This window comes from Narcine bancroftii, chromosome 3 (assembly GCF_036971445.1).
Source record: "Narcine bancroftii isolate sNarBan1 chromosome 3, sNarBan1.hap1, whole genome shotgun sequence".
In the NCBI taxonomy this organism is placed as follows: domain Eukaryota; kingdom Metazoa; phylum Chordata; class Chondrichthyes; order Torpediniformes; family Narcinidae; genus Narcine; species Narcine bancroftii.
Window position 1 is genome coordinate 46,393,601 of NC_091471.1, and position 27,395 is coordinate 46,420,995.

The 27,395-nt window shown below is 39.4% G+C and overlaps 1 protein-coding gene across 3 annotated transcripts in view; it reads left to right on the forward strand.

Moving 5' to 3' along the window:
* The window catches only part of LOC138757131 (WD repeat-containing protein 7), a 686,960-nt gene that overhangs the window by 621,972 nt on the left and 37,593 nt on the right, over positions 1–27,395 (forward strand). The window contains exon 28 of one of the 3 annotated variants that reach the window (XM_069923950.1): positions 8,411–8,512. The exons of the other annotated variants lie outside the window; for them this stretch is intronic. Within the exon in view, the coding sequence (XP_069780051.1) occupies positions 8,411–8,417 (7 nt within the window). The 3' untranslated portion in view covers positions 8,418–8,512. Of the gene's footprint in view, positions 1–8,410; positions 8,513–27,395 lie in introns of those variants that run through there. 3 annotated transcript variants of the gene reach the window in all.

Below are 27,395 nucleotides of genomic sequence, written 5' to 3' on the forward strand. Positions count from 1 at the left end.
ATGGCTTTGTTTTTAACAATAATTCACATTCTATTCCTGTGGATAAGCATAAGTTATGGAATGCTGTTGTCATTCTTAACTGATGGAGACCAGGCACTTTAAGTCTCCTTTTCTCCTGTCTCCTACTCATAATCTCTGCTGATAGGGAATGCACAGGGCTGACCAGCTTCATGTCATTTCCCTCATTTTCCTGAATGGAACTGCACTTGAATACAGTGAGTTCTTTGCTGTAACTTGTTGCTTGGAAAGGCCCTCTTCAGAAGGAAAGATAATGAAAAACAGGATTATAGACACCTGTTCACTTTCTCTGACCAAGACAGACATCCCTAATGTGTTGTATCAATGTTATTATGAATACATTTTAACATCTTTTCCTCTCAGTTTCTGACCTCACTATTAATGGGTCAAAATCAACATAGTAATGCCAACAACAGTGAGTCTTCACAATGCTCTTTCACCTCTCTGGGTTCTTATGGCAAAAGGCATTGTTGGCGTTTCTATCCTTCACCATTTTCCCATTATAGCCTACAACCAGAGAGCAAGATTAAAAACAGATAATGCTGGAAATGCTCAGCAGGCCAGACAGCATCTGTGCAAATGAAGCTGAGCTAACGTTTCAGGTGGAAGAGCATTCATCAAGTCTGGCAAAGAGATAAAGGAACCTTGTTAAGCAGCGGGGTGGGGGGGTGGGTGGATGCGAAGCAGAAAGATATGCCCAGCAAGTCCTCCACTTCCAAAAGGCAAAAAACAGTAAAAAGAAAAATTAAGGAGGTAAAAGAACAAATAAACTGAGCCAATATCAAAATGGACTAGAGGTAAAGTTAGCTGAAGTGCATGTGCTGGTCACTAAATTTTTCCCAGTATGAGGGTGGTTAATAGAATTTGGATGGAGTTGAAGATGATATGGGAAGATTTAAAAATGGGGTTTGTGTTGAATTACTGTAAAATGGGTAATTTATGGCTAGTGTGGACTTGATTGGCTTGGGGACTGTTTCTTTGTCAAACCCCTCTGTGATTCAATCTTCAATGTCTTCCCTTTTCTTTTTCATATATTGCCTGTCATAGATGGGAACAGGAATGTGCATGGCACACAGGTTCATTGTTCTTTTACTGCTTCACAGACATGCTGATACCTTCAGGCCTTTTGTCTAATTATTTTGTGGGCAATGACTGACACCAATAGACAATAGGTGCAGGAGTAGGCCATTTGGCCCATCTATCTAACTCTTTCTTGAAAGCATCCAGAGAATTGGCCTCCACTGCCTTCTGAGGCAGAGAGTTCCACAGATCCACAACTCTCTGGGTGAAAACATTTTTCCTCAACTCCATTCTAAATCGCCTACCCCTTATTATTAAACTTTGACCTCTGGTTCTAGACTCCCCCAAAATCTGGAACATGTTTCCTATCTCTAGCATGTCCAATCCCTTAATAATCTTACATGTTTCAATCAGAACCCCTCTCATCCTTCCAAATTCCAGAGTATACAAGCCTAGTTGCTCCATTCTTTCAACATATGACAGTTCCGTCATCCCAGAATTAACTGTGTGAATCTACGCTGTACTCCCTTTATAGCAAGAATGTACTTCTCAAATTTGGAGACCAAAATTGCACACAATGTTCCAGATGTGGTACCGCCAGGACCCTGTACAACTGCAGAAGGACTCTTTGCTCTTATACACAACTCCCCTTGTTATGAAGGCCAACATGCCATTAGCTTTCTTCACTGCCTGCTGTTCCTGTATGTTTACTTTCAGTGACTGATGAACAAGAACATCTAGATCTTGTTGTACTTACCTTTTTCCTAACATGACACCATTCAGATGCTGTTCTTGCCACCAAAGTGGATAACCTCATATTTATCCACATTAAACTGCATCTGCCATGCATCTGCCCACTCACCCAACCTGTCCAAGTCACCCTACATTCTCCTAACATCCTCCTCACATTTCACATTGCCACCTATTTTTGTGTCATCTGCAAATTTACTAATGTTACTTTTAATCCTTTCATCTAAATCATTAATGTATATTATAAATAGCTGCGGTCCCAGCACCAAGCCTTGTGACATCTGTTAGGTCTGCTTTGTTCATGAATGAGTGAGACAAACACCAGACTGAGTCGAAATCAGGGTTCTTTGTTCTTTATTACCGGATTGTAACACTTGCGACTAACAATGTTAGTCGGAGAATGCATTCTGCCGTTATCAGCAAAATGGTGATTTTTTATACCCTTGGATACGTGCTTAGAACATCATCATATCATTACTTGTCCAATGACTAAAACTGTTGCTATCCTTTCCCTGCTAGCTTCCTGCCTCTCAATCCATCAATGTCTCTCTTATCTTGTAAGTACAAGGATGCATTCACATCTTGTTACAGCCCCGCACAGGGTAACTCCTTACACATTCCCATCTCATGATGTATTCTAATTTTGCCCACCAATCTCCAATGTGGAACCTTATCAAAGGCTTTCTGAAAGTCCAGGAACAATATATTAATTGGCTCTCCCTTGTCCATTTTTATAGTTACATTCTCAAAAAAATTTCAGAAGATTAGTCAAGCATGATTTCCCCTTCTTAAATCCATGCTGACTTGGACCAATCCTGTTACTGCTATCCAAATGTGCTGCTATTTCATCTTTTATAATCAACTCCAGCATCTTCCCCACCACTGATGTTTCTCTCACTCCTTTCTTAAGAAGTGGGATAACATTAGCTACACTCCAATCCACAGGATCTGATCCTGAATCTATAGAACATTGGAAAATGATTACCAATGCATCTATAATTTTTTAGAGCCACCTCCTTAAGTACCTTAGGATGTAGACCATCAGGCCCTGGGTATTTATCAGTCTACTCCACACCATTTTCTGTGAATTCCCTTCAGTTCCTCCGTTACCCTAGGGCCTCTGTCTCTATTACATCTTGGAGATTGTTTGTGTCTTCCCTAGTGAAGACAGATCCAAAGTACCTATTCAACTCATTTGTTCCCCATAATAATTTCACCCATTTCTGTCTTCAAGGGCCCAACTTTGATCTTAACTAATTTTTTCTTCTTCACATTCCTAAAGAAGCTTTTACTGTCCTCCTTTATATTTTTGTCTTCATACCTCAGCTTTTCTCCCTGTATTGCCTTTTTAGTTATCCTCTGTTGCTCTTTAAAAGTTTCCCAATCCTCTCACCTCCCGCTTATCTTTGCTATGTTATACTTCTCTTTTATTTTTATATTGCCCTTGACTTCCCTTGTCAGCCACGGTCACCCGTTACTTCCCTTCGAATCTTCCTCCCTCGTTGGAATGAACTGATCCTGCACCTTCTGTGTTACTCCCAGAAATACCTGCCATTGTTGTTCCACTCTCATCCCTGCTGGGGTCTCTTTCCTGTCAACTTAGACCAGCTCCTCCCTCATGGCTCCATAGTTCCCTTGGTTCAACTGAAATATAGACACTTCTGATTTTCCCTTCTCCCTCTCAAATGGTAGATGAAAACTTATCATATTATGGTCACTGCCTCCTAATGGCTCCTTTACTTCGAGTTCCTTTATCAAATCCAGTTCATTTCACAACACTAAATCCAGAATTGCCTTCTCCCTGGTAAACTCTAGTATAAGCTGCTGTAAGAATCCATCTCAGAGGCACTCCACAAACTCCCTTTCTCGACCTGATTTTCACAGTCTACCTGCATGTTGAAATCCCCATAGCATTATCTTTGCAACATGCCAGTAGGAGAAAATCTAACTATCTACCTGTGACATTAACTGCATGACCCCTTCCCTGCAGCCACCACTACAAACATCCAGGCATTGCTATTGAACAGCAGCAATACAAAATCAGCCAATTTAATACAATGGTTATAAGAGTGGATCAAAGCATGACCTATAGTCAGTGACTCACATCCTTTCCACCAAGGTCAATACTGTCCAGGATTAAGCACACCCATTCATCATCTTCAGCACTTAAATAAAGAGAAGTATTATTCTTTTACTACTGTGTCTAAATCCTGGAGCAACTCACTCTCCAACATTCTGGGTATGCCATTAGAAAAAGGTGATTCCAGAACTTGGCTCAGAACCATGTTGAGATAGGAAATAAATGCTGCTATTGATAGTAATATCTGCATTGAAATGTTGTTTTATGTAACAACTATGTATCAGACAAAATTTCTTTGAGCTCTCTAATTGTAGCACCACGCTTCAACAACTGCTTGGTCCATTCCCTCAACTTCGACTGTCACCAGGCATACTTTATATTTTCAATAGCTTGATTTTTGGTCGGAAAGAACTCCAGCATGTCCAGCTTTGAATGCCAGAATCTTGTCCTGCTGTGATTAGATATGAGGCATTGCACAAATCCCATGGCACACTCACAGGACTACAATGTTGTCCTCATTGATCCCTGGAAATACCACAATATCAGATTATTTTAGCTCTTATGTTTTTGCTGCTAGTGCAATTCTGTTGAGTTGATGTTAGCTTCTGCATTTCCTTGTATAACAACATTGGCTTTGCTAAAGAAAGAAACTTTAAATTAGTTGTAAAATGCTTTGACATCTTAAAAACGTAATGTAAATAACTTTGTTGTTGCTAGTCTCCTGAGGCTTGCCCATCTTGGATGGAATAAAAATCCTTGCCTTTAGTTTTAAATTGCTATGATTATGTTCCATCCTATCTCTGTGCTTTTTTGTTCCATTCTCATATCTTAATCAATATCCTTAGTTGTCCAGCCTAGACGTTGCTGTCTATTCCACCATTTACTTCTATAGAAATGTAATAGCATAATGGCCTTATTAGTCAACTGGTAATCCAGAGGATTGAACTGGTAACCCAGAGAAAAGATTTCATATCCCTCCACTGGAGAAGGTTCAGGGAAGATTTATTAGAATGATACCGGGAATGAAAGGGTTAGCATATGCAGAACATTTTGTTGGTTCTTGGATTGTACTCATTGGAGTACAGAAAGATGAAGGGGGACCTCATAGTGACATTTTGAATGCAGAAAAGCCTGGACAGAGTAGATGTGGCAAGGTTGTTTCCCATGGCCGGGGAGTCTCAGACAAGAAGACACAACTTAAAGCAGAGATGTAGAGAAATTTCTTTATTGAGTCTGTGGATCCTGTTGCCACAGGCAGCTGTGGAGCAGAGGTGTATTTAAATCAGAGTGTTATGAACCCAGAGGACTCCAAAACCCAATAGCAAAAGAAATTCACCCAGACAATGGATACTTAAACAAAAGTTGCTTTTAATTTTCTTTAAACATAATAACAGGATCAATTTTTAACTCATTAATATTAACTTAATTTAACCAAACTTAACCCCCTTCTAATTCTAAGCTCATGTGTATGTAATGTATATATCCTTCACTGTCCAATCATTCACTTTTCACTTCTCCAAGTTTACCAGTATCAGGCAATTCTCATTCTGTGCACAGAATTCAACATTTATAATTTCCACTAGGCTCTGGTGCTTAAAGTAAAATGGTTTCTGCTCAGGAAGGTTCTTGTTGGTTTCAGAGAGAAATTTGTTGCTCGTTGGACACACACAAACTGACTTTCTCCAATCAGTCATTTCAGTGTCTTGCCGAAGAAACCTGCCCCATCAAGGGTTTTCCAAATGATAACCTCTTCTTCCCGGTTACCACAGAGTTCCTCTTGTTTCCCTTATTTCAAGAGAAATACTGTAGCCAGCCATTCATTTCCTCTTGTAAGGACTACAATGGTTTTGAACAGGCTGAACTCAGAACTCACAACCCATCTTCAAAATGGGGTTTTTCAACAAGCCTGCCAGCTTGCCATCTTGCTCTACTTCTATTCCTATATATTGTGATCGTGCTGTGATCTTGTGACCATATTGGCCAGGGATTTTAAATTCATTTGATTAAATCAATTAAGTAGAACTGAAATAAAAAGTTAACAATTCAAGCAAACACTGAATTGTAGCAAGCACTTGAGAACCACAAAAGTTGCAGATGTCAGAATCTTGGAGCAGACAAACAATTGCTGGGGGAGCTCAGTAGGTCAGACAACATCCATGAGCAAAAATGGCCAGTTAATGCTTACTGTCAAAACCTTTTTTTTAATAATGACTAAGATAAAAAGGTAAAATTACATCTATATGGAGGAAAGAAACCAGGGGAGGTCCCCAGAGGGTGATAAGACAAAAGGTCAAAGATGTGGAGAGACAGGTAGAGGGAGAAACCATTGGGAAGAGTGGCAATGTTGGGGGGGGTTCCAATCTACTGCATTGTACTACACAGGTGTACCCGTGTCAGCTTCTCTACATTGCTGAGACCAAATGCAGATTGGGTGACCAGATCGGTGAACACCAATGCTGATTTGTGGGTCTAAACATGAGCTTTCTGTAATCAATTATTTCAATTTCCCCCAACAATTGCTACAATGACATGTCTGTCCCATTATCAGGAAGAGGCTAAGCATAAACTTGAGGAATAATAAATCACATTCCTCCTGGATAACCTTGAACCTAAGAGCATGACCACTGAGTATTCTAATTTTAGGTAATCACCATCTCTATCCGATTCCACTGTTTCCATCTCTTTACCTACTCCTGTATTGAATTTTTTTTTCTTTCTAACTTTTCTTTCCCCATCTCTAATGGTTCCTCTCTTCACCTGTCTCTTGTTGAAGATGATCATGTTTGTTCAATGTAATTACATGAGATTAGGCCACCTTCTGGTGTATCTCTTAAGTGAATGTGTGTTATCTTAGAGTCTAGAAGACAGTATGAATGATTTTTCAAACCATTCAATAGTGGGAGCCATTGGAGCTTGCTGTGAATTGTCCTTCAATTAAATGTGCTTTGGAGTAAAGAATTATGGATTATAATGATGAATAGCATTCTATTGTATAAGTGCTATGAAAAATTTGCAATGATACATCCTGGTGTATTATCTATATACTGTTGGTCCTACCATTTGTTGCCTTTGCTCTGTACCATCTAATCTCTCTTTATAACTCTCCACACCTTATTCACTATACCATGTCTTAAATACCAGGCTGCACTGCTCATAAAACAAACTTCATCACAGCACCTCAGTGCATGTGATAAACTTGAACTTGATGTCACGGCTAAATTTTTTCCTTTTGCGTTTTTTTTTTCATTTTTGTTGTACCATGCCATGTTAAATTGTTCTAGTCAATGCAATTTTGAGAATGTTTAATCCATTTTGCATCCATTTTTCTGCAAAATAGATAAAATTGAACCTAAGAGGGTCAAGAGTAGGTCATCTAGTCTTTCGAGTTGTTATGCCTTAAAATCATTGTTGATATTTTTCCCCATTTTTCTGCGCCATCCTCATATCCCTTGATTCCTCTATTATTCATAAATCACTGTTTTTAGTTAATTTACTGATCAAATCTGCACAGCTCTCCAGCAAAAAAATTTCACATCCTTAGTGAAAAACCTTTTTCCTCACTGCCCTCAATTGATAGCCCTTTATTGTCAGACTGTGGCTTGTAGTTTTCCATCGTGCAAATAGTGAAATAAAATTATCAATTAACCAAAATTCAAAATTAGGTAAGAGAATGCACTCTTTATGTGACTTGCTATCTTGTTAACAAAATACATAGTCCACTTCCTATTTTCTAGCCAACAATCCTCTCTCAGTAAGTAGGATAGCATTAATATAGACTCTCTGGCCACCACCCTACCTGCCTCTGCATTCAACACATCCTCCTCCGCCATTTCCGCCACCTACTATGTGATCCCACCACTAGACACATATTCCCCTTTCCACCTTCTGCAAGGACCGCTCCCTCCGTGACTCTCTTGTCCACTCCTCCCTCTCCACCAATTGTCTCCTTGGAACCTAACCCTGTGACCACAAGAGATGCTCCACACCTCTTCCCTCAGCACCATTCGGGACCCCAAACAGTCTTTCCAAGTAAAGCAACATTTCACTTGTGAATCTGCAAGGGTCATCTACTAAATCTGGTCATTGTGGTCTCCTCAACATCAGAGAGACTGGATGCAGACTGGGAGATCACTTTATTGGGCACCTCAGCTCTGGCCACCCATTTCAATTCTCCATCCCATTCCTTTGCTGACATGTCTGTCCATGGTATCATGTACCGCCAGACTGAGACCACCCATAAATTGGAAGAACCACACTTCATCTCCGACTGGGCATTCTTCAACCAGATTGCATTAGTATCAACTTCTCTGGCTTTTGTTAAACCCCACACTTGTTTCCCCCGTAGTCTGTCTATTCCCTGTCTCCTTTCTCAAAGACATGATAGACTATTATCATATCCAAGTAACACCTTTTGTTGGTGTGGATTCCTCCCTCATTGTTTGAAATCTGAGACTTTCTGATATATTCTGATTCTGCCTTTTCCAATTTTTCCTTGAAGGGCTCAGGCCCAAAGCTTTATCAAAATATCTTTGTCTCCTATAGATGCTGAATAGACCATCTGAATATCTATAGCATTTTGATGTTAACACAATCATATCACCATCCCAACAAAACTAATAATCAAATCAAGAAGCTGGGAATCTGCCCCTTTGCAGCTAGATCCTCGATGTCCTCATTGGCAGACCCCAATGAGTATGGATTAGCCACATCACTTTGGTGACCATGAACATGGGCACCTCCTCTATTCTTCGTACACTCATCATAGCGTAAACAAATACAGTATTTGCCAAATAACAGGAAATGATGAATAGATTATGGAATGGAACTCAAGAATTTGTTGGTGCCAGAACAACAATCTTGCTCTCAAAGTCTCATATTGTGATCATTTTAAATTATGCTATTGCTCTTGCTGTATCATACTATTGTGTCTTGGTGTGTCTTTCATACCTGTGTAGCTCCAGCAAGTAAGGATTTGGGTGAAGCTGTACATTGTATTTGTGTACATGATAGTAGACGCTCATACTCACATCATATAAATCCACACAACGTTACTGCACGACTTCCTCATGGCCCTGCGACCTTCAATTGTTTCATCAGTGATCTTCCTACCATTTATCAGGCAAAATAAGGGGATGATTCCTGGTGATTTAACAATGTTTAGGTCCATTTGAAATGCCTCCAAAATCTTCCAAGCCTGCATGCAGCAAACCTTGAACAACGTACAAGCATGGGCTGAAAAGTGATATTTATATTCCTGTCTCAAAAATCCCAGACTATAACCATTGACAAGAAACATTTAAAACCACACAATCGCTGAGACTCCTACCTTCAATTTTTTATGGTGAACACTGACCAGAAACACAACTGGATCACCCACATAAATTCTGTGGCTGGATATCTTGTAGCAAGTCTCAGGAAACGATTAACAAGACATAAACCAAAAGTAGGAAGAGATACTCTCCATTCAAAACAGACTGTTTGATTGACACTTCATACACCATCTAAACATTTATTTGCTTCACAACTAACTTACTAGTGCTGTGCATCCAATCAACAAAATTCACTTAATTTACTTGCTTAGACATGCCAGCAGAAGTTTAAATTCAGTAGGTTCTTGAGAACCTCATTATCTGCAGGTTTACCTCCAAGATGGACAATTTCCAACTTTGAAATAAATTGATGTTGCCTCCTTGTCACAGAGTTCAGTAGCATTATGGGAATACCTTCTGCAGAACAAATATAATGTTCCATGAAGCTGACTCTCCACCACCTCCTCGGGGCAATTAGAGTCAGACAACAAATGCTGGCCTTTCCAGCAATTCTTGCAGAGTGGAAAAATGAAGGTTAAAATGACCAAAAAAACACAAAGAGCACAAAATTTAGTTAACTGGATCAAGTTCAGAAGTGAGAAGCAGCAACTGATTTAAACCTAACCCTAACCATAATGAACTAGATAGAGTAATAGAGGTGGAGGATTCAAGAGAAATAGATGACAACTTAAAAGGAAATAAATTGTAAGGCCAGGAGGTTTGGAGTCTAGAGGCACTAATATGATTGCTTTTGCATTGGGTCACCATGGCCTGTGAACCAAATGGCCGCTATCCATAGCCCTTGGTATGTGGGAATTTCAATCTCCATGTCCCAGCCATTTTTTAATGTACCAGTGATGCATTTAAACAAAATATTGTTGGAATTGTAATGTAGCCAAGAGCATCTTTATGTTAATCCTAAAGTATAGCTGAGGTCAATATATAAAAAAAGCCATATATACAAAAACTTAATCGATCTGAAAAGAAAATGGCAGCACTGCCAGATCTGTTGGGCAGCACTACTATTGGTGTGGACCCAGGAGAGTGGAGACTGCACTGCTCTGCAAGGTCATACTGCCTAGTCATGATGCTAGTGCCCCGTGAAGACTAAAACAGCCTGTTAGAGGAATCATCGGTGTTTTTTTATGACATCCTGCAAGCAAGGAGATCTGTGCCCAAGGTGAGAGTGCCTCTGCTAGTGAACAATGAGGGGATTACAGACGCTGGGGAGCAGAAACAGAGGGGAACATCCACTTTCCCACTTCTCCCCGACCCCCATTGAAAAGGAGATGACCCTACAGGGAAGATCGTGGCAGCAGACCAGTGACGGGCTCAGCAGCTGTAGGACCCACCCAGGAAGCAGGCTGCTGGCATTTGCAGTCAAAGGACTCACACAAGCTGCTGGAACGGGGAATCTAGAGGGTGCTGAAGGGCAAGAAGGAGTTCCTGAAAGTCCTTGGGTGTTTGAAAAGCTTCCTGATTGTATCAGAGGTTTTGACCTCAAACTCAGGTTGCCAGTGGATTGATCAGGGATCTATGAGACTAGAGGCTGTGGGAGCACTAAAGGCGAATCCATGGCACAGTGCTTCTGAAGTGACTCTCTTTTGCTTCTCTTTCACTTATTATTGAGGGTGCTGGGCAATGCTCAAGGTTGGCCTTCAGAGCAGAAAAAAGTTGAAATATATCGTGTATATTACATTTTTTTGCATTATTACATAATAAAAGGAACATTTGAACCTTTTTAATTTCAAATTTTATGCTCTGTTTTACATGAATTATTTCAATGTCTTTCACTTTATTTTAGCATTTTAAATAAAGTTACCTCCCACCCTTGAATGGAAAACTAGCTTTGAAATTCATTTAGTCAATAATCAGAATGCTTCCACAGACACACCTCAGGTGCAATCACGTCATTCTATAGCCCATTTCACACTTGCAACTTGTCCCAGGAATGTCATTTCATGTCGGGGATAGATGGCCTCGACCCCTACTGCAATCCCGAGCATCTCCGGCTGCTGATTAGCTTAGTGAGAATTTCATTCTAGGACAGAAATGACACGTTTTTTGCATGAGTGCAGGAACGTGAAGGAAAGAAAAGATTAAAATGAAAGAATAAATTTTGCCATGGGAAAGTCGCAGCGGGAGAGAGAGAGAAAGAGGAAAGTGCTAGTATTAAATAGCAATAGCGGACAATTTATAAACAGCATGAAAAAGGTGGTAACACTATCGCACACAATTTATAAAGACTGTGGAAAAAAGCAATGGCGGACCTGCCCTCCTAGAATTCTGTGTGGCAGAGAAACCCCTCCATGCATACAGCCCTTTCTCTGCCACACAAAATTCTGGGAGGGCAGGTCCACCATTGTTTTTTTCCCATGGACTTTACAAATTGTGCGTGATAACATTACCAACTTTCCCACTCTGTTTAAAAATTGTCTGCTATTGCTATTCATAGCTACCATTTTCCCACAGTTCCTTATAAAGGTTTATATAGGTTGGCACAACAACAGGGGCTGAAAGGCTCATACTGTACATAAAACTTAATTATGCTATAATTAGGCATGATTAATTTTTTTTAAATATAAGATCATAATACATTGATTTAGCGCAGGTCCACCATTGCTCAATGTGTCATGTCATCATCAATAGAAGGTTAAACACTCCCATCCCCGGGGATGGCTCGTGGTGAGTATGAAAGTGTGCAGTGTCCCAGATAAGAGTGGCCAAATGTGAACAACAAACCAGGACACTGAATGGTCGATTTACTGGGATGCAAGTGTAAAAAGGGCTTTTAAGAATCAGTTTTCCACTTCTTAGAGAAAATACAGCAAAAAAATGTTATGCATGGGACAGATTAGTACCTTTGTTTGATTGAAAATGCTCTGACAGTTGCAGGATCCTCAGTATTCCCTACATGAAGAAGGAACCTTGATCCTATGGAAATAAGAACGGTCTGAACCAAGCCATCTGTTTCAACTTTGATCAGACTCTGTGAACTGTGATTCACCAGGTGCAAATTACCAGGCTAGTTCTGTATGAAGTGAAAGATACTAAATGAAGTGTTTCATCATCTGAAGCCATAGATGCAACCAGTTGTCTTTTCTTTTGTGGAGATGAAGTGGGTTTTGTTAAATTTATGAATGTATGGTCCTACTGGGCCTGTCACATTTGTCTGAAACAAATGGCCATGGTTAAGCCTACAACAATTATTAATCTGTGCAATTCCACATGGATGAGACTTTTTTCTTTATTTCCAGAGGCTATTTTATCTTAAAGATGCCATTAGTGACAGTGCAGAAGTTATGTCTCTGCTTGTGTAAAATACACAGCAATATATGTGGTTTTCATTTTCTCTCCCATGTAAAGTTTCCTAATTCCTCACAGAGAAATTGTGACAAATCGTTATGAAATAATCAATATCTGGGAATGCTTAACAGTGCATTTTTCTCAGAAAGGCGATGTCATGAATTGCAAGATCAAAGCTGCGAGACATTAAAAATATTCTAAACATTTCTAGCAACTGCCTTCTTCAAATCAGTCAGACTTGTATTTCTTTTATACAAAAGCAATCTCATTCTATTTTCATTACTTTTTTGATGTTGCATCTTGTTCAACTGGATGCTTTATTAATCTGCAATGATAGATTATTTGTAGATTCATTCATCATTATCAAACCAGTGTTACATGAAGTACAGGAATGATGCAATTAGCATATTTTTTGAAGATTTGTTTTACTCATGAAAGTATTAAGTGTCTTTAATTGTTAGTGGTACAAATATGGAAAAGCACTAATTCACAGCTTTTCTTGCTCTGAAGGCAAGTAGTGAATAAACTTAATTTGCACTGAATCACAAAAAGTTCTTTAGATTATAAAGAATCAATGTTGGTTAATAATCCATCACATAATATCAAATGGACGGTACAATTTATTTTAGAAGAAATGTTTGGAACCATATCTCCCAAGATGCCTAGCAAGTCCAGTGTACCTGCCCACGTCATAGGGAGGCCATTTAACCAGTACTGACATTGAGCAAAATTGACCTAGTCCTGAATCAACACTGAAAAACTTATGATCTATCAGAAATTGTTGAATAGAAGTTATAGACTTTGTTGAATACAGGAGTATTGAAGCAGGATGATGTCCAACAACTACTTTGTGAGTTAATTGCTTTGTCAGTCAACTCAAGAATTTGAAGAATTTTCAAAGTGGCTAAAAATCATTCAAATTCACAAGGAATATTACTTAAGGTCTTCACCGATGAGAAACAAAATTATTTTGAAAGTTAACTTTAAGAGTTAAGGCAGCTGAAATTACACAGCCACCTCTTACAATGTTAAGTGAGAGGAACTTCCTGATACTTTCTGCATGAATTGACCTTGTATATAATATTGCAAATAGCCATTAATGTAACTTTCAGCTAAGCCCTTTTCAGCAGTTATTTTCCCTCAGTGATAATGTTGGACACTTTTATAAGCTGTTCATGAATCAGAATCAGAATTTATTTGTCATTAAATTCAGTCTCATCGTGTAGACATTCTATTATAACCATCTTACAACATTGCCTTACTTTTTGAGCATTTAAAAAAATATATAGTAGTGTCTTTGGTTCATTGATTATTTAGGAATCTGATGGCAGCGGGGAAGAAGCTATCCTTGTGCATTGAGGCTCCTGTACATTTTTCTCTGATGGTAGCAGAGGACATGGCCTGGATGGTGAGGGTCTTTGAGGATAGGAGCCTTTTTTTTAAGACACCACCTCATGTAGATATCCAACATCCGACTAAAATCCTGGTGCTGGTTCTTTCTCAGCTTTTCTCTGGATTTTGCAATCAGCGGCTAGCTGTCCTTGCTCCTTGCTGACCTGCAAAAAATGTCCATGCTGCCAAGATATAAAGCTACACACTCAACCCATCTCATACCTCAGTGGCAAAGCATAGCTTTGCATATTTCATGATGTGAATGATCCATGAGGTCTGGCATAATGAACTGGCAAAGCCGACGAAAGTAATGAGATATTCAAAAGTATTCCTAGCCTATTGCTAATATTCACTACTATTTTAATGTTGGAATAATTAAAGAGAAAGAATAATAAACAAAACCCTGGATGTTATATGTAAGTCCAGAGTGCACCTAGACTGCTGAAGGCCATTGAAAACATTTATATATATTAAAGCAAAGCAAATCAAATATTTCTGTCCCTGACTGCTGTTATTCTCTGTTCAAATGAATTATAACTCTTGGTTTGTTTATGCATAAAATAGTCTTTTTCATCTCACCCTTCATTTTCTATTAACATCTTGAAAGATTGTCTCTTGATATTCCAAAGTCTTTCAACCATCGACAAAGTGTTTTCACCATTTAAAAAGCACAAGTCAGAAAAATAAATAATGAAATGTTCTCCACTTGCCAAGTCTGGTTCAGTTCTAACAATATTCAAGCAGCTTAAAACCACTTGCATGAAAATAGAGCTTTGTTATCACACCATCCACTCTCTCTAAATGTTCAGTGGCAGTTTATACCATCTGAAAATGCACCTCATTTACTTACAACTACTTCTCCGACAGGACCTCGCAAACCAATATACTCTATCGCTAAAAACCTAGATGCACATGGAAACACCACAGATGAATAAACCCTTCCTTGTCATCTTTGTTTGGAAATATACTACCATTCCTCATTGCCCCGGCTTTACATTCTGGAACTGCAGTCCCAAAAGCATTTTGGGAATACTTTCATCAAGAAAGTTGCAACAGTTCAGCACCACCTTTTTGAGGATCATTTGGGATAGGCAATAAATACTGATCAGTGTAAATGTTGTTCCTAACTTAATCTGTGAAATTTTAATTAACATAACACATGTTGGTGTAATCTCTAAGTTCTACCAATGTTTATAATTAAAAATTCACCAAGGAAGAGTACATGAGCAGTTTATGCTTGAATTGCTTAATGCGACAAAGATTCAAATATGTATTGTATTGATGAAATTGGAGTCTGCAAGTGGGAGTCAGGCGAGAGTGGCTTCTGGAGATATTATCTAAACATTTAAAGCTCAACACCATTTCCACCTCAGCATTGTTGATGCAGACAAGATGTCAATTCTACCCCACCTGCTGAAGTATATAACCATTCATTTGCTTTCAATGAAGAAGAAGTTGTTTTCTTAACAATACGCCACTAGATTCTCCATCAACTGGTTACAGGAATGTGGTGCCAGGCAAGATGGAAAAAGTAGATATGGGTTTTCAAACTGCCACCCTCAACTCACATCCCCCCTTAAGCAATCCCTATACCATAAGTGTTTTGTGATTAGTAAAGGATTACTTAAGGGGGGATGTGAGTGGAAAGAAAAAGGTTTGAAAAAACAGTGTTTTAATCGTACCTCATTGACTCGTTATGTGCACGATTTCATAACTCCAAAGGAAACGGGCCAATGACAATGTTTCTCAAGCAAAATATTTCAGTAACAATTGGGTCTAGAACAGTGGTTCTCAATCTTCCCTTCCCACTCACATTCCACCTTAATCAAACCCTTACCAATCACAGACCACCCATAGCATAGGGATTGCTTAAGGTGGAACATGAGTTTGGGGGCAGTTTGAACACCACTGTTTTAGACAGACATGTAAACAGGGAGAGAATGGTGGGTTATGGACTGTGTGCAGCAGATGAGATTAATTTAATTCAGCGGCATGATCAGCATAGATGTTGGCTGAATGGCCTTTTCCTGTGGTATAGTTTTAAATGCTCTATTTTCACATACCCTACACAGGAGCTATATCATTTTTAGACTTTAGTGGGGAGAAGATACCTTAAATTAAAAACTACTTTAAAGTTTTAGTAATTGTCCAAGGAACAATATGTTGACCACATTTTAAAAAATATTTTATATTTGATTTTCAAAGACTCGTATAGATTCAGACAACAATGCACTTTCTTTCAACACTTACATATAACATCCAGGGTCCATTTTTTCCCTCCCTACCCTTTCCCCTCCCCCCCCCCCCGTCCCAATGCAACCGGTAATAAAGTTATATAAATTTTACAAATACAAAAAAAAACCACAAATACCAGTGAGGTCAACAACCCTTGCAAAAACTGAAGAAAAACAATGAAAAAATACACAGATATAATTTCACCCCCTTCAGAATAAAGGAAGTAAAGCAATCCATCAAGCAAGGAAACGATTGGGATCAAAGAAGTGGGACGTGGCACAGGCGACGTGCTCTTGTTTTTTTGTCCCTTACCCCTTTTTATTTAAGTACCTGGGGAGTTTTCTTCAGTTAGATAATTATTGATCATTTTACAGTCTTTAAGTCCCCATGTGGCAGTGTAACAGATTTTGATAAAGATAATGCCGCAAATATTTGCCAGCTAGCTAAAATAAGATTCCATCCCGATGATGGACTGAGATGAGGCACTTTTATGTGATAAAGATAATTGATGGCTTGCAGTGAATTGGAAAGTGAGTGCCATAATACCTGCTGTAAATCTAGGATTCAAATCCATGTTGAGCGATTTGTTGATCTCACAAAATATGATCAGTAATGTCCAGCAAGCGTTTGCAGTCTAAATACATTTATTGATGGTGTGGATTTCTAAACAATGGTGTGTAATCTGGTTTGACATAATAGCTTCCTAAATTGAATAGTCATTTTGTTAATTGTGTTGCTAACATGGTTCTGCTATTTATTTCTTTGGGCTCCTAATTGTATTAGATTTTCCGTGCTTAATATTTTTACAATGTGGAATACGTTGAATTTTCAACATCAGAGAGAAATCATAGAACTGATGTAAATGATAATTGGATATTGACGCTATTAAGGAGTTCTGCTACTGAGATCCTGTGACAATGAAGAAACTTGAAAGTCAGAGTGGAGTGTGAGATGGAGGAGTGGCATTCTCATGTGTCTGCATCTTTCGTGCTACATATTAAAATCTTGGCATATAGTTGCAGAACCTCTTGTGGATGGTGCACATTTTAGGCACAATTCCACAGTAATTTAGTACATTAATGTTTCAAATTGTGGCTGGTTAAACAGGTTGCCATGCCATGAATGGCACCAAGCTCTTTGAATGCATGATATATGCTATCGAAACCAATCAAAATAACACATCCCTTCCCAACAACCTCAATGCCATGCCTTCTATGCTCGCTTCCAGCTGGAGGGCAGTAAGCCAACAGTACACACCACATCAACCACAGCTACACAAAAGCAGAGCAGATTTGATGGGCCAAATTCTTTTCCAATATTTTGTGAAATGAGCACTGCTGCAGTCGTCAAACCGGCCTTACTGAGAGTGAAGCCGTGGAAAGCAACTGGCCCAGAACAAGTCCCTGGACATGTGAACCTGAGCAGACCAGCTCGTGGGAATATTTATAGACTTGTCCAAACAGCAGGAAGTAGTACCCACCTGCTTTAAGATGGCCATTATCATACCGGAGTCAAAGAAAAACATAATAATGGGCTTTATTGACAACTGCCCCATGGCTGTGAACTTCTTCACCATCATGAAGTGCTTCAAGAGGGTTATCATGGCTCATATTAACTTAAGCCTCGCAGCTAGCCTCCATATAACCATTTACGGAGCGGAAACAGGCCATGTTGGCCTTTCGAGTCCGCACCGGCTCACTGATTTTGTGCGCCCTCTTCAGGCATTGGTCCCGGTAGATCTTCATCAAAATTCAATTATCATGTTATAAAGTGCAATATTACACAAAATTCACTTAATTCAGACATAAAACAGAGATACATTAGCAGAAAGTTAAATGAAGTGCTTCTTTCAGTCAAAAGATGGCCTTGGAAATGGCAAAGGGACGTTTGGAGTTGACTTGGAAAATGGGGGAGAGCATGGGTGTGCAGCGGTGATGCATGGAGATGAGTGGATGTGTTCCATTGGAAAAAAAAACAATTTAAAAAATAAGGGCACAATGTTTGAGCAGGTTTGCGACCCACGTCGATCTGCTCTCCGCTGCAACAGATCCATAGCAGATGCTACCTCGTTAGCCCTATACTCATCCCTGGAATATCTGGATAGCAAGAACATTTATGACCCAAACTCTGAGATCTTAGCTTCAGCAGCTCCCCTCCCTCCTCCCCCTGCCCCCGCAAATAGATGCACAAACATACAATCGATGCGAATTGGTGACAGCACCTCCTCCACTAAAGCCCTTAACACCAGTGCATCTACCTAATCAGGCCTCCACTGCACTCCCTGTATATCCATGACTGTGTAGCAAAACAATACTCAACCTCCACCTCGAAATTCATGGGTGAAACCACTGTCCCGGCTGGATGTCAAACAACAATGAATCAGAATATAGAAGGGAGATAGAGAGACTGATGGCTTGATACAGGGACAACAACCTCTCCCTCAGTGTCAGCAAGAAAATTGGGGGGGAGGGGTTGGGAGAAGGAGGGAAGGGGAGAGACTATAACCATCATGTAACAAATGAAATTTTCCTCAGTTTAAACATTTATTTTATTGTATAATGATTTATTAGTTACGTGCATCGAAAAAAAAATTAAAATAAGCAAGAAAAAGGAGGTAGACTTCCAGAATAAGGGTGGAACTCTCTTCCCTTCTGAACCAATAGTGTTGAGATGGAGATAGTAGATAGCTTTAAGTTCTTTGGGGTAAACATCTCTGAAAATCTTCACTGATGCGACCACATCACTTCAATGGCTATTGTGGAACACCAGCACCTCTACTACCTCAGGCCTGAAGAAATTTAGCATGCCACTTGCATCTGTCAACAGCTTCTACAGATGCACCATCAAAGGCATCCTGTCAATTTGAATCATCATGTGGTATGGGAATTGCTCCTCACAAGATAACAGGAAACTGAAGAGAGTTGTGAATGCAGCTCAGACCATCACACAACCCTCCCCCCTCCTTCTCCATTGACTCCATCTACTCTTTTCACTGCTGTGTAAAACAGGCCAATGTACTAAAAGACTTATCCCACCCTGGCCACTCTTTCTTCTCCCTCTTCCCATCGGGTAGAATGTTCATGAGTGTGAGAGTACACACCACCAGCTTTCATATACTTCTCTACCTTTATCAGACTCCTAAACAAACCTCAGATAAGTAAAATAATGTTGCTTTTGCTCTGTTCTATCTGATATCTATCTGTAATGCTACGCTTTGGAATGTGTTCTACCTAATGTGCTATGAAAAGGTTGACTAGCTGAACTGCATGCAAAAGGAATTCTCTCACTGAACCTCAGTACACTTGACAAAGAACTTGAAGTCATCATAACATCTAATTGTTGACGTTGACTGAAAATGACCAGGCAATCTGAAAATGTCTCCATTGATTAGACAATCAGTTCCCACTCAATAAAAAAAAATCTGCAGTGGAACTAAATTGGGTTTGAATATCAGGACTACTCCAATATATTATTTTGTCAATCAAATATTCAAATAATTTTTTTCTGATTAAATGATGCTTCACTATATTTACAGACTCTTGTATAGCTGTAAACCTGCTACTTTGGATGTAGGTTTCAATTAATATGTTCATTGAGCAATTGTTTCTGAAACCAAAAAGAAATGTTGATTGCTTAATTTACAAAAATCAACTAGTATCTAGGATCAAGATTCCACTGCAAGATTCATGTACACTCGATAAACCAAAATCTTTTCTGCAATGGCACATAAAGAGGTGCTATTACACAGCACTACTATCATGACAAGAAAGAAAAGTGTTCCTTCGGAGAAGAGTGATCATGGATCCTACCACCTCCTGTGCCCCTATAACTCTGTAGCTGTAAGACCTCTTACACTGTCCTGGGCTGTACTCAAGACATCCAAATCGTACCTTCTCAACCCCCAAAAGATGAGGAAGTCATTAGCGTCCAAGGCTCCATGGGAGCCCATCGGTAACTTCACGAATCTTAGATTCAATTCCTGATTCCCAGAAGCCAAGCACCTGCAACATGATGTGAGAGGCTTGCCTGCCGAGCTGGACCGTAATCTCCTACACTGTGGAATCCTTTACAAGCCTCTCCTTCATGTCAGGGTGGGGGTTGTGTTCTCCCACTCTGATGCCCTACCCTGACTTCTTGCTGCCTGCCACCCTCGACATCTGGGCTGCCAAATGCAAAAGCAGCCATTTTGGATCCAGTCATCCAAGGACATTGATGAAAAAGCTACTGCTGATCCCATTCTGTAGGCTGCTTGTACCTGCTCCAGTCCGTTGAATGGGACTCAGGCAGAAGGACCACGCAGAGGACAACTGAATGTCCATAGCCCCACTCCCTGCTTTTCCCCAGTCCACACCAGCCACTTCAGCAACACCATCATCTTGATGATTCAGAACAAGTCAAGTTTGTGTACAGAACACAAATTATATCTGGCTTAATATTGAGTACATTCAATCGTTTCAACTCTTGATGATTATAAATGGCAGGGATTCCAAAGTGGAATTGCAAATTAGAAAAATGTACCACATTCCCAAAAAGTATAGTAACAAGGCATAAGAATAACTTCCGGTACCATTATAAATGCTTGCCTTTGCCATGTACTGAACACTCTCAATCCCAGGATATTACAAATTTATTTGATAATAATTTTGAATCATGTGTACAAAATTTCCTCTTTTTGCAAATATGAAAACATGAAATTCCTCCATATCTCACATGTTTGAACAAAGACAGAAGCAAACAACTGCTTTACCAGTGAGCAGTTCAAATTCTTATAGATGAGAAATAAATTTGACTTCATCCCTTCACATGGAATTAGCAGTGCCAGCAAGATAGCTTATTATATAGCTTCAGCTAAAATTTACTTGAAATATTATCCCTATTCCAGTATTGTTAAATATGAACACAGGCGAAAGAAAAATAAAAATTATTTCCAGCAATACAAATGATTGGGTCATGGTAAAACATAGAGACTTAGCAGCTACAGATACATAGTGCCATGTATGTGGCGACACAGGGAGAAAGAGTGGTGAAAAAGGCAGTTAACATGCTTTCATTTTTGAGTACAGTAGCAAAGATTTTATATTACAAGACATTCACCATTCACAAAATCACCCTTGAATGAAATATATCAAGCGGGGAAAAGTGCACAAAAGATATACAAAAATTTTACTAGGACTGACCAGCTTGAATTAAAAGGAGAACCTGGATGGGCTAGAACTTTTCTTCCTGGAGTGCAAGAGGCTAAGAGGGGATTCTAATTGATGTTTATAAAATCGTGAGTCGTATAAAGTCTTTTTGCCAGGGTAGGTGAGAGAATATGGATTTAAAGTAAGAGGGGAATGATTTAAAAGGGGCACCTTTTCCACACAGAAAGTGATGGCTGAATGAACTGCCAAAGTTGGGTACATTTGTTTAAAAGGGTATTTAGGCAGATGCATGGATAGGCGAGGTTTAAAAGGATAAGGGCCAAATGCAGGCAAATGGAACTAGCTTGGTACACAACTTTGTTAGCATCAATAGGTTTTTCTGTTTGGAAGCTATAAAATTCTATGACTGTCAGTTATAAAGCAAAAGGGTTTTGTGTGAACTTTCAATGAAGATTCTCACAAACTTCCTCCTACAAAAAAGATATATAAATTGAGATCATTAAGATTGATCTATACTTGCTGGAATTTTGCAAATAATGGAAGATATTCGCATTGAGCTAAATTGTGAAGGAGAACAGTGTGGTTATTGAAAGGCTTTTCTTTCAGGCTGGAAAACCCTGAATTGAGGTGATAATCTCAAGAAAAGAGGTGGGCATCTGGGATTAATTAACATGAAAGGAAGTTTGAAGAAGAGACTCAGAGACCTCCAGATGCTATGTTTTTGCATATCTTCAAATCTGATGTTTGGATACTAAGAGGATTCAAGGAGCATTGTTAGAATTAGGCACAAAATTGTTCTACAAGGACAAAATCACCCTTAATCCTACTAATGGTGGAAGAGGATCAAAAGACGATTAGATCTATAGCTACAATCTTCTCCAGTAATTGAATGAGACTAAATTATGAATTAAAACTTTTTTCTAAAAATTAAACAGAATTATGCATAAATAATTATCGTATTTCTATTTCATCCATTTCAAGGCTTAGTTCGAAAGATCGATGTAACATCTTATGTCTCATCTGAGCATATATTTCTCAGTCTCTTGTTAAAATAATTATTACCCTCCGAGATGGCCAGGTAACTCTTGCAAGAAAAGTACAAGCAGAGATAATAATCATGACATGGTAATCAAGCTCGAAAGCAATCATTTCCAGACTATCGTGACATTTTGGCACAACTCTAAGTTTGTCACAATCATGGTCAGTTGCAGTGAGGCTATGGGAATTCCTTCAATATGCAACACCAATCAAGGTTTAACTCAAGAATATCCCTACATTTTTCAGAATGAGCAATTAAAGGGTATGCAGTTACAGCCGCATCAGGGTTACTTCTTTGAGCACAATTTAGTGCATTAACTCTGTAAATAAGAATGTATTTCAATTATGCTAGTATCTTAAGACTTTACAACAGTACCAAATAAAAGGAGATATTAATCGGAAATCATAATATTTCTCAGTAAAATAACAGCCTGGTGCCATTCCCACTTCACTGTCTTGCAGGATCATTTTAAAGTCTGCTACATCAATGTGTCATTGCGGCTGAAATATTGCTCGTCTTCTTTTAGAGTCCATTTTGGATATCCTGTTGTCGTGGGCTAGTTTACAACTGCTGCCCAGAGCCACAGTGAGTGTGCTCCCTAAGAAGATGAAGAGTTGTTCTCTTGAAGCAGTGTACCTGAATTGACCTCCCAAATGAATGGGTAGACCAAAGTGTAATAAACACTTTGCTGTACCACCATAATTTCAACTCCCAAATGGTGCTGACCTCATTCAGAGATCCCAAATTACTTAAATCTTCTTTAGCCAGCCTGAGTGGAACTCTGCAAAAATAAATAAGTAGGCAAGTTACTGTTCCAGCTGAAGAAAAACAAATCCCTATGTGATAAATGTCTCTTGTAGGTGAGCAAACTACTCATGGATAGTATCTTTCTCACCTCAGAGCAGACCAGTTATGTTAATATAAAATGACTAAGCACTGGTGTGGAGGATCCTTTATATCTGAAGAAGTGTGAGTTACTCAAGGATTACATCCTAGTGTCCACTGAGTAAGCAGTCTGCTCTCGAAATGGCATTGTGCTGCTCTTGAGTGACATCTATCTGTTCTAAAAAGTCATTAAGCTGGTCCTTTGAAGCTCAAGCAGTTTGTGTGTGACAGAGACCAGATCTGCAGCTGAATGAGAGACTGCAGAGTGAAAGAAAGACTTTGTGTGACATCCCATTGTGCATTCGCAGCAGTTATCATTTTGTACGTTGGGAAGGGTGCAAGATTGCTTCCAAGGCCTTGAAATGAAATGAAGAGCACATAATATCATAGCTGGAGATCTTAAACCCCTGGCTTCACACAACCTTCTGATGAATATTGAAATGGACTCTTTAGTGTGCTTTGTTAGCACATACCGTATTGGATGGCATATAAGACCCACATTTTCCCCCAAAAACTGGCTCAAAAATACCCCCTGGGTCTTAACTGAGAAGTTGAAATTGAGCAGGTCGCCCAGCTTCAAGAACCCCATGGAAGTGCTGTAGCTTTCCAGAGCCACCACCACCACTCACTTCGCCTGGTGAGAAGGCCGATCACAGAGGCCCCCACCAGCAGTGCAAGACCATGCTTTCCGGTGTTGCCGCCACCGTGGCTAACTTCTCCCAGTAAGAAGACTGACCACGGCAGCCCCCACCAGCAGTGCAAGACTGTCCAGATCTTCTGCTTCCGCTAACACCATGGTGGCTCCCGCCAGCAGTGCAAGACGTACAGAAGCAACTCGTTTGCTAACTTACCCATAAATACACTAAAAAAAATTATCCCTGCTGAAATGGGGGGCTTATATGCCCGTGGGTCTTATATGCAGTCAAATACAATAACTATCATCGAGGCTCTTACAACAAGATCTCAGACTAGCTCTGCATTGCATAGGCAAGTTCAATTAGTTGATGCATGGCACAGATACTTACAGCATCTGAGCAAATTGGCACTCTTTCAAACACATTGGCTGCATTTGTTGTACACAAGAATGCAAGTTAATATCAGATGCAGTTAATATAAAATATCTTTTGCCCACAACTCCGAGAATCTGTTCTGGAGCTTCAATGTTGATCCAATCACAAAGAAGGCTCGCCAGCGGCTATACTTCGTGAGGTGTCTAAGGAGATTTGATATGTCACCGAAGACTCTCATAAACTTCTACAGATGTACCATGGAGAGCATTCTGACTGGTATGGAGGCACCAACTCACAGGACAAGAATAAATTCCAGAGGGTTGCTGCAACATCACATGTTGCTGCGACTTCACTCCATTGAGGACATCCACATGAGGCAGTGCCTTAAAAAAAGATGGCTCTATCTTCAAAGACCCCACCACCCAGGCCATACCCTTTCCATTCTGCTACCATAAGGAAAAAGGTGCAGGAGCCTAAAGTCGAGCTCTCAACGGCACAAAGACAGCTTCTTTCCTGCTGCCATCAGATTAATGAATAATCAATGAACCACTGCCTTACTTTTTGTGCACTATTTTTTTATATATAGTAATGTTTGCAGTATGATGCTGCCATAAAACACTGAATTTCATGACTTGTTCATGACAATAAATTTTGATTCTGATTCTGATAAATTGCCCACATCAGGAATGGTATGTGTTTCCTTTCTGTAAGTTAGCATGCTTTCAATTCTTTCCTTATATTAGCATGTTTTTTCCCATTTAAAAATTGTATGTTCTTACATTTTAAAACATTTCTTTAAAGGGGCCTGCTTGATAGATTGAGTGCTGATGTGACAATTATCAATGAAGCATCTGAAACCCAGCCTGGAGCTACTGAGAATACTGTTTATGTTGATAGCTCTGCAAATTGAACCTATCAATGCAGAAGTTATAAGTTACCATGCAAAGACAGATGTTATGGATGCGATGGGTGGTGATGACCTGGATGTAACAGTTATCAATAAAGAGGTGGTACGAAGAAAACTGGAGGGTTTAAAGATGGATAAGTCCCCTGGTCCTGATGGAATGCATCCTAGAGTACTGAAAGAAATGGGAGGTTATAGTAGAGGCTTTGGTGATAATTTGCCAAATGTCTCTGGACACTGGGCAGGTCCCGGTGGATTGGAAGATGGCAAAAGTCACACCACTATTCAAAAAAAGATGTAGACAAGAACAGGGAAATATAGGCCAGTTAATTGGAAAATGCTTAAAGCAATCATTAAAGAAGAAATAGCAAGACCTCTGGAGTGAAATGGATCCATCAGGCAGATGCAGCATGGATTCAGCAAAGAAGGTTCACCAAGTTGATTGCAGAGATGAGGGGGTTAGCCTATGAGGAGAGATTGAGTCTATATTCACTGGAATTTAGAAGAATGAGAGGGGATCTTATAGAAATGTATAAAATTATGAAAGGCATGGAAAAGACAGAAGTAGGTTAGTTGTTTCCATAGGTAGGGAGACTAGATCTAGAGGACATAACTTCAAGATTCAGGGTGGTAGATTTAGTTCAGAGATGAGGAGGAACTACTTTTCCCAGTGGTGAATCTGGAATTCACTGCCCATTGAAGCAGTGGAAAAAAAGTCATTAAGCTGGTCCTTTGAAGCTCAAGCAGTTTGTGTGTGACAGAGACCAGATCTGCAGCTGAATGAGAGACTGCAGAGTGAAAGAAAGACTTTGTGTGACATCCCATTGTGTATTCGCAGCAGTTATCATTTTGTACATTTGGAAGGGTGCAAGATTGCTTCCAAGGCCTTGAAATGAAATGAAGAGCACATAATATCATAGCTGGAGATCTTAAACCCCTGGCTTCACACAACCTTCTGATGAATATTGAAATGGACTCTTTAGTGTGCTTTGTTAGCACATACCATATTGGATGGCATATAAGACCCACATTTTCCCCCAAAAATTGGCTCAAAAATACCCCCTGGGTCTTAACTGAGAAGTTGAAATTGAGCAGGTCGCCCAGCTTCAAGAACCCCATGGAAGAGCTGTGGCTTTCCAGAGCCACCACCACCATTCACTTCGCCAAGAAAATATATTTAAGACAAGGTTTGGATAGGTTTTTACAGAGTTGGGGAATTAAGAAATATGGGGAAAAGGCAGGTAGGTGATCAGATCAGCCATGATCTCATTGAATGGTGTAACAGGCTCGATGGGCCAGATGGCTGACCGCTTCTTCTATTTCTTATGTTCTTATGGTAAGAAAAGCAGAAGAATGAGAATAAGCAAAGAATTAATCAGGAGTTAGACAGATCAGTGCAAGTCGAAGAAATTATTAAAAGGCAACAACTAGAAAGAAAACCCAGAAGCGACAGAAATGGTTTCAAATATCCAATTTGAGATCTTGAAGTAATGATCGGTGTAACTTTAGACATCAATATGTTAAGAAAATCCTCATAGATGTGTTCTTTGTTGCCATTTGTTTTTGCTTGTGAAATGTCAGTTGTGCAATTTTACTTTCACAAAATAGACAACACTGAAAACCTATGTATAAATATGGTTAGAGTGCAAAAGGGTTAAGTCCTATGAGGTGAAGAAAAATACATTCCGTTGTGACACAGTCATCATTAATACCTGATGAACGAAGATATTGACAGGGTTTTACGACCATGAAAATAGAAAACAGACAAAATGTCAATCAAGGTGCAGACCGAAGAAAATATATAATCTACAACAATTGCCTTCCTCCATATTTCAAAATTAGTTGTATGAAGACTTCCCTCTAGTTTCCACCACTTCAAGATGTGATACTTTTAACAGTGCACAGTTCAGACTTACATGGACAATTAGAGGAATTTCAAATTGATTGGTTTCATCTATTGTCAATGTTAGGCTTCAGTTTCACAGCCAACAATAATTTAAAATACTGTTCATCCACTGACAAGCGTTGTTCATTTCCTCTCTGCTGTAATTGAATTTTTTGGTTCAGATGGGGGTGGGTGAGAGGAAAGAGGTTGACTGCATATACTTGTGGGTTTGGATTTAATCTCCTTAAAGTCTAAATTTGACTATTTTTCATGAACTTGAACCATGTTTAATAGGTGATTAAAACTAAAACAAAAGAAAAATGAAGCAAAGGACAAATTTGGACGAAGCCATGGGCAGGAAGCAAAGAAAATGGAATTGAGAGAAACTGGAGCTGAGCAGTGAAGAGCTATAGTGTTG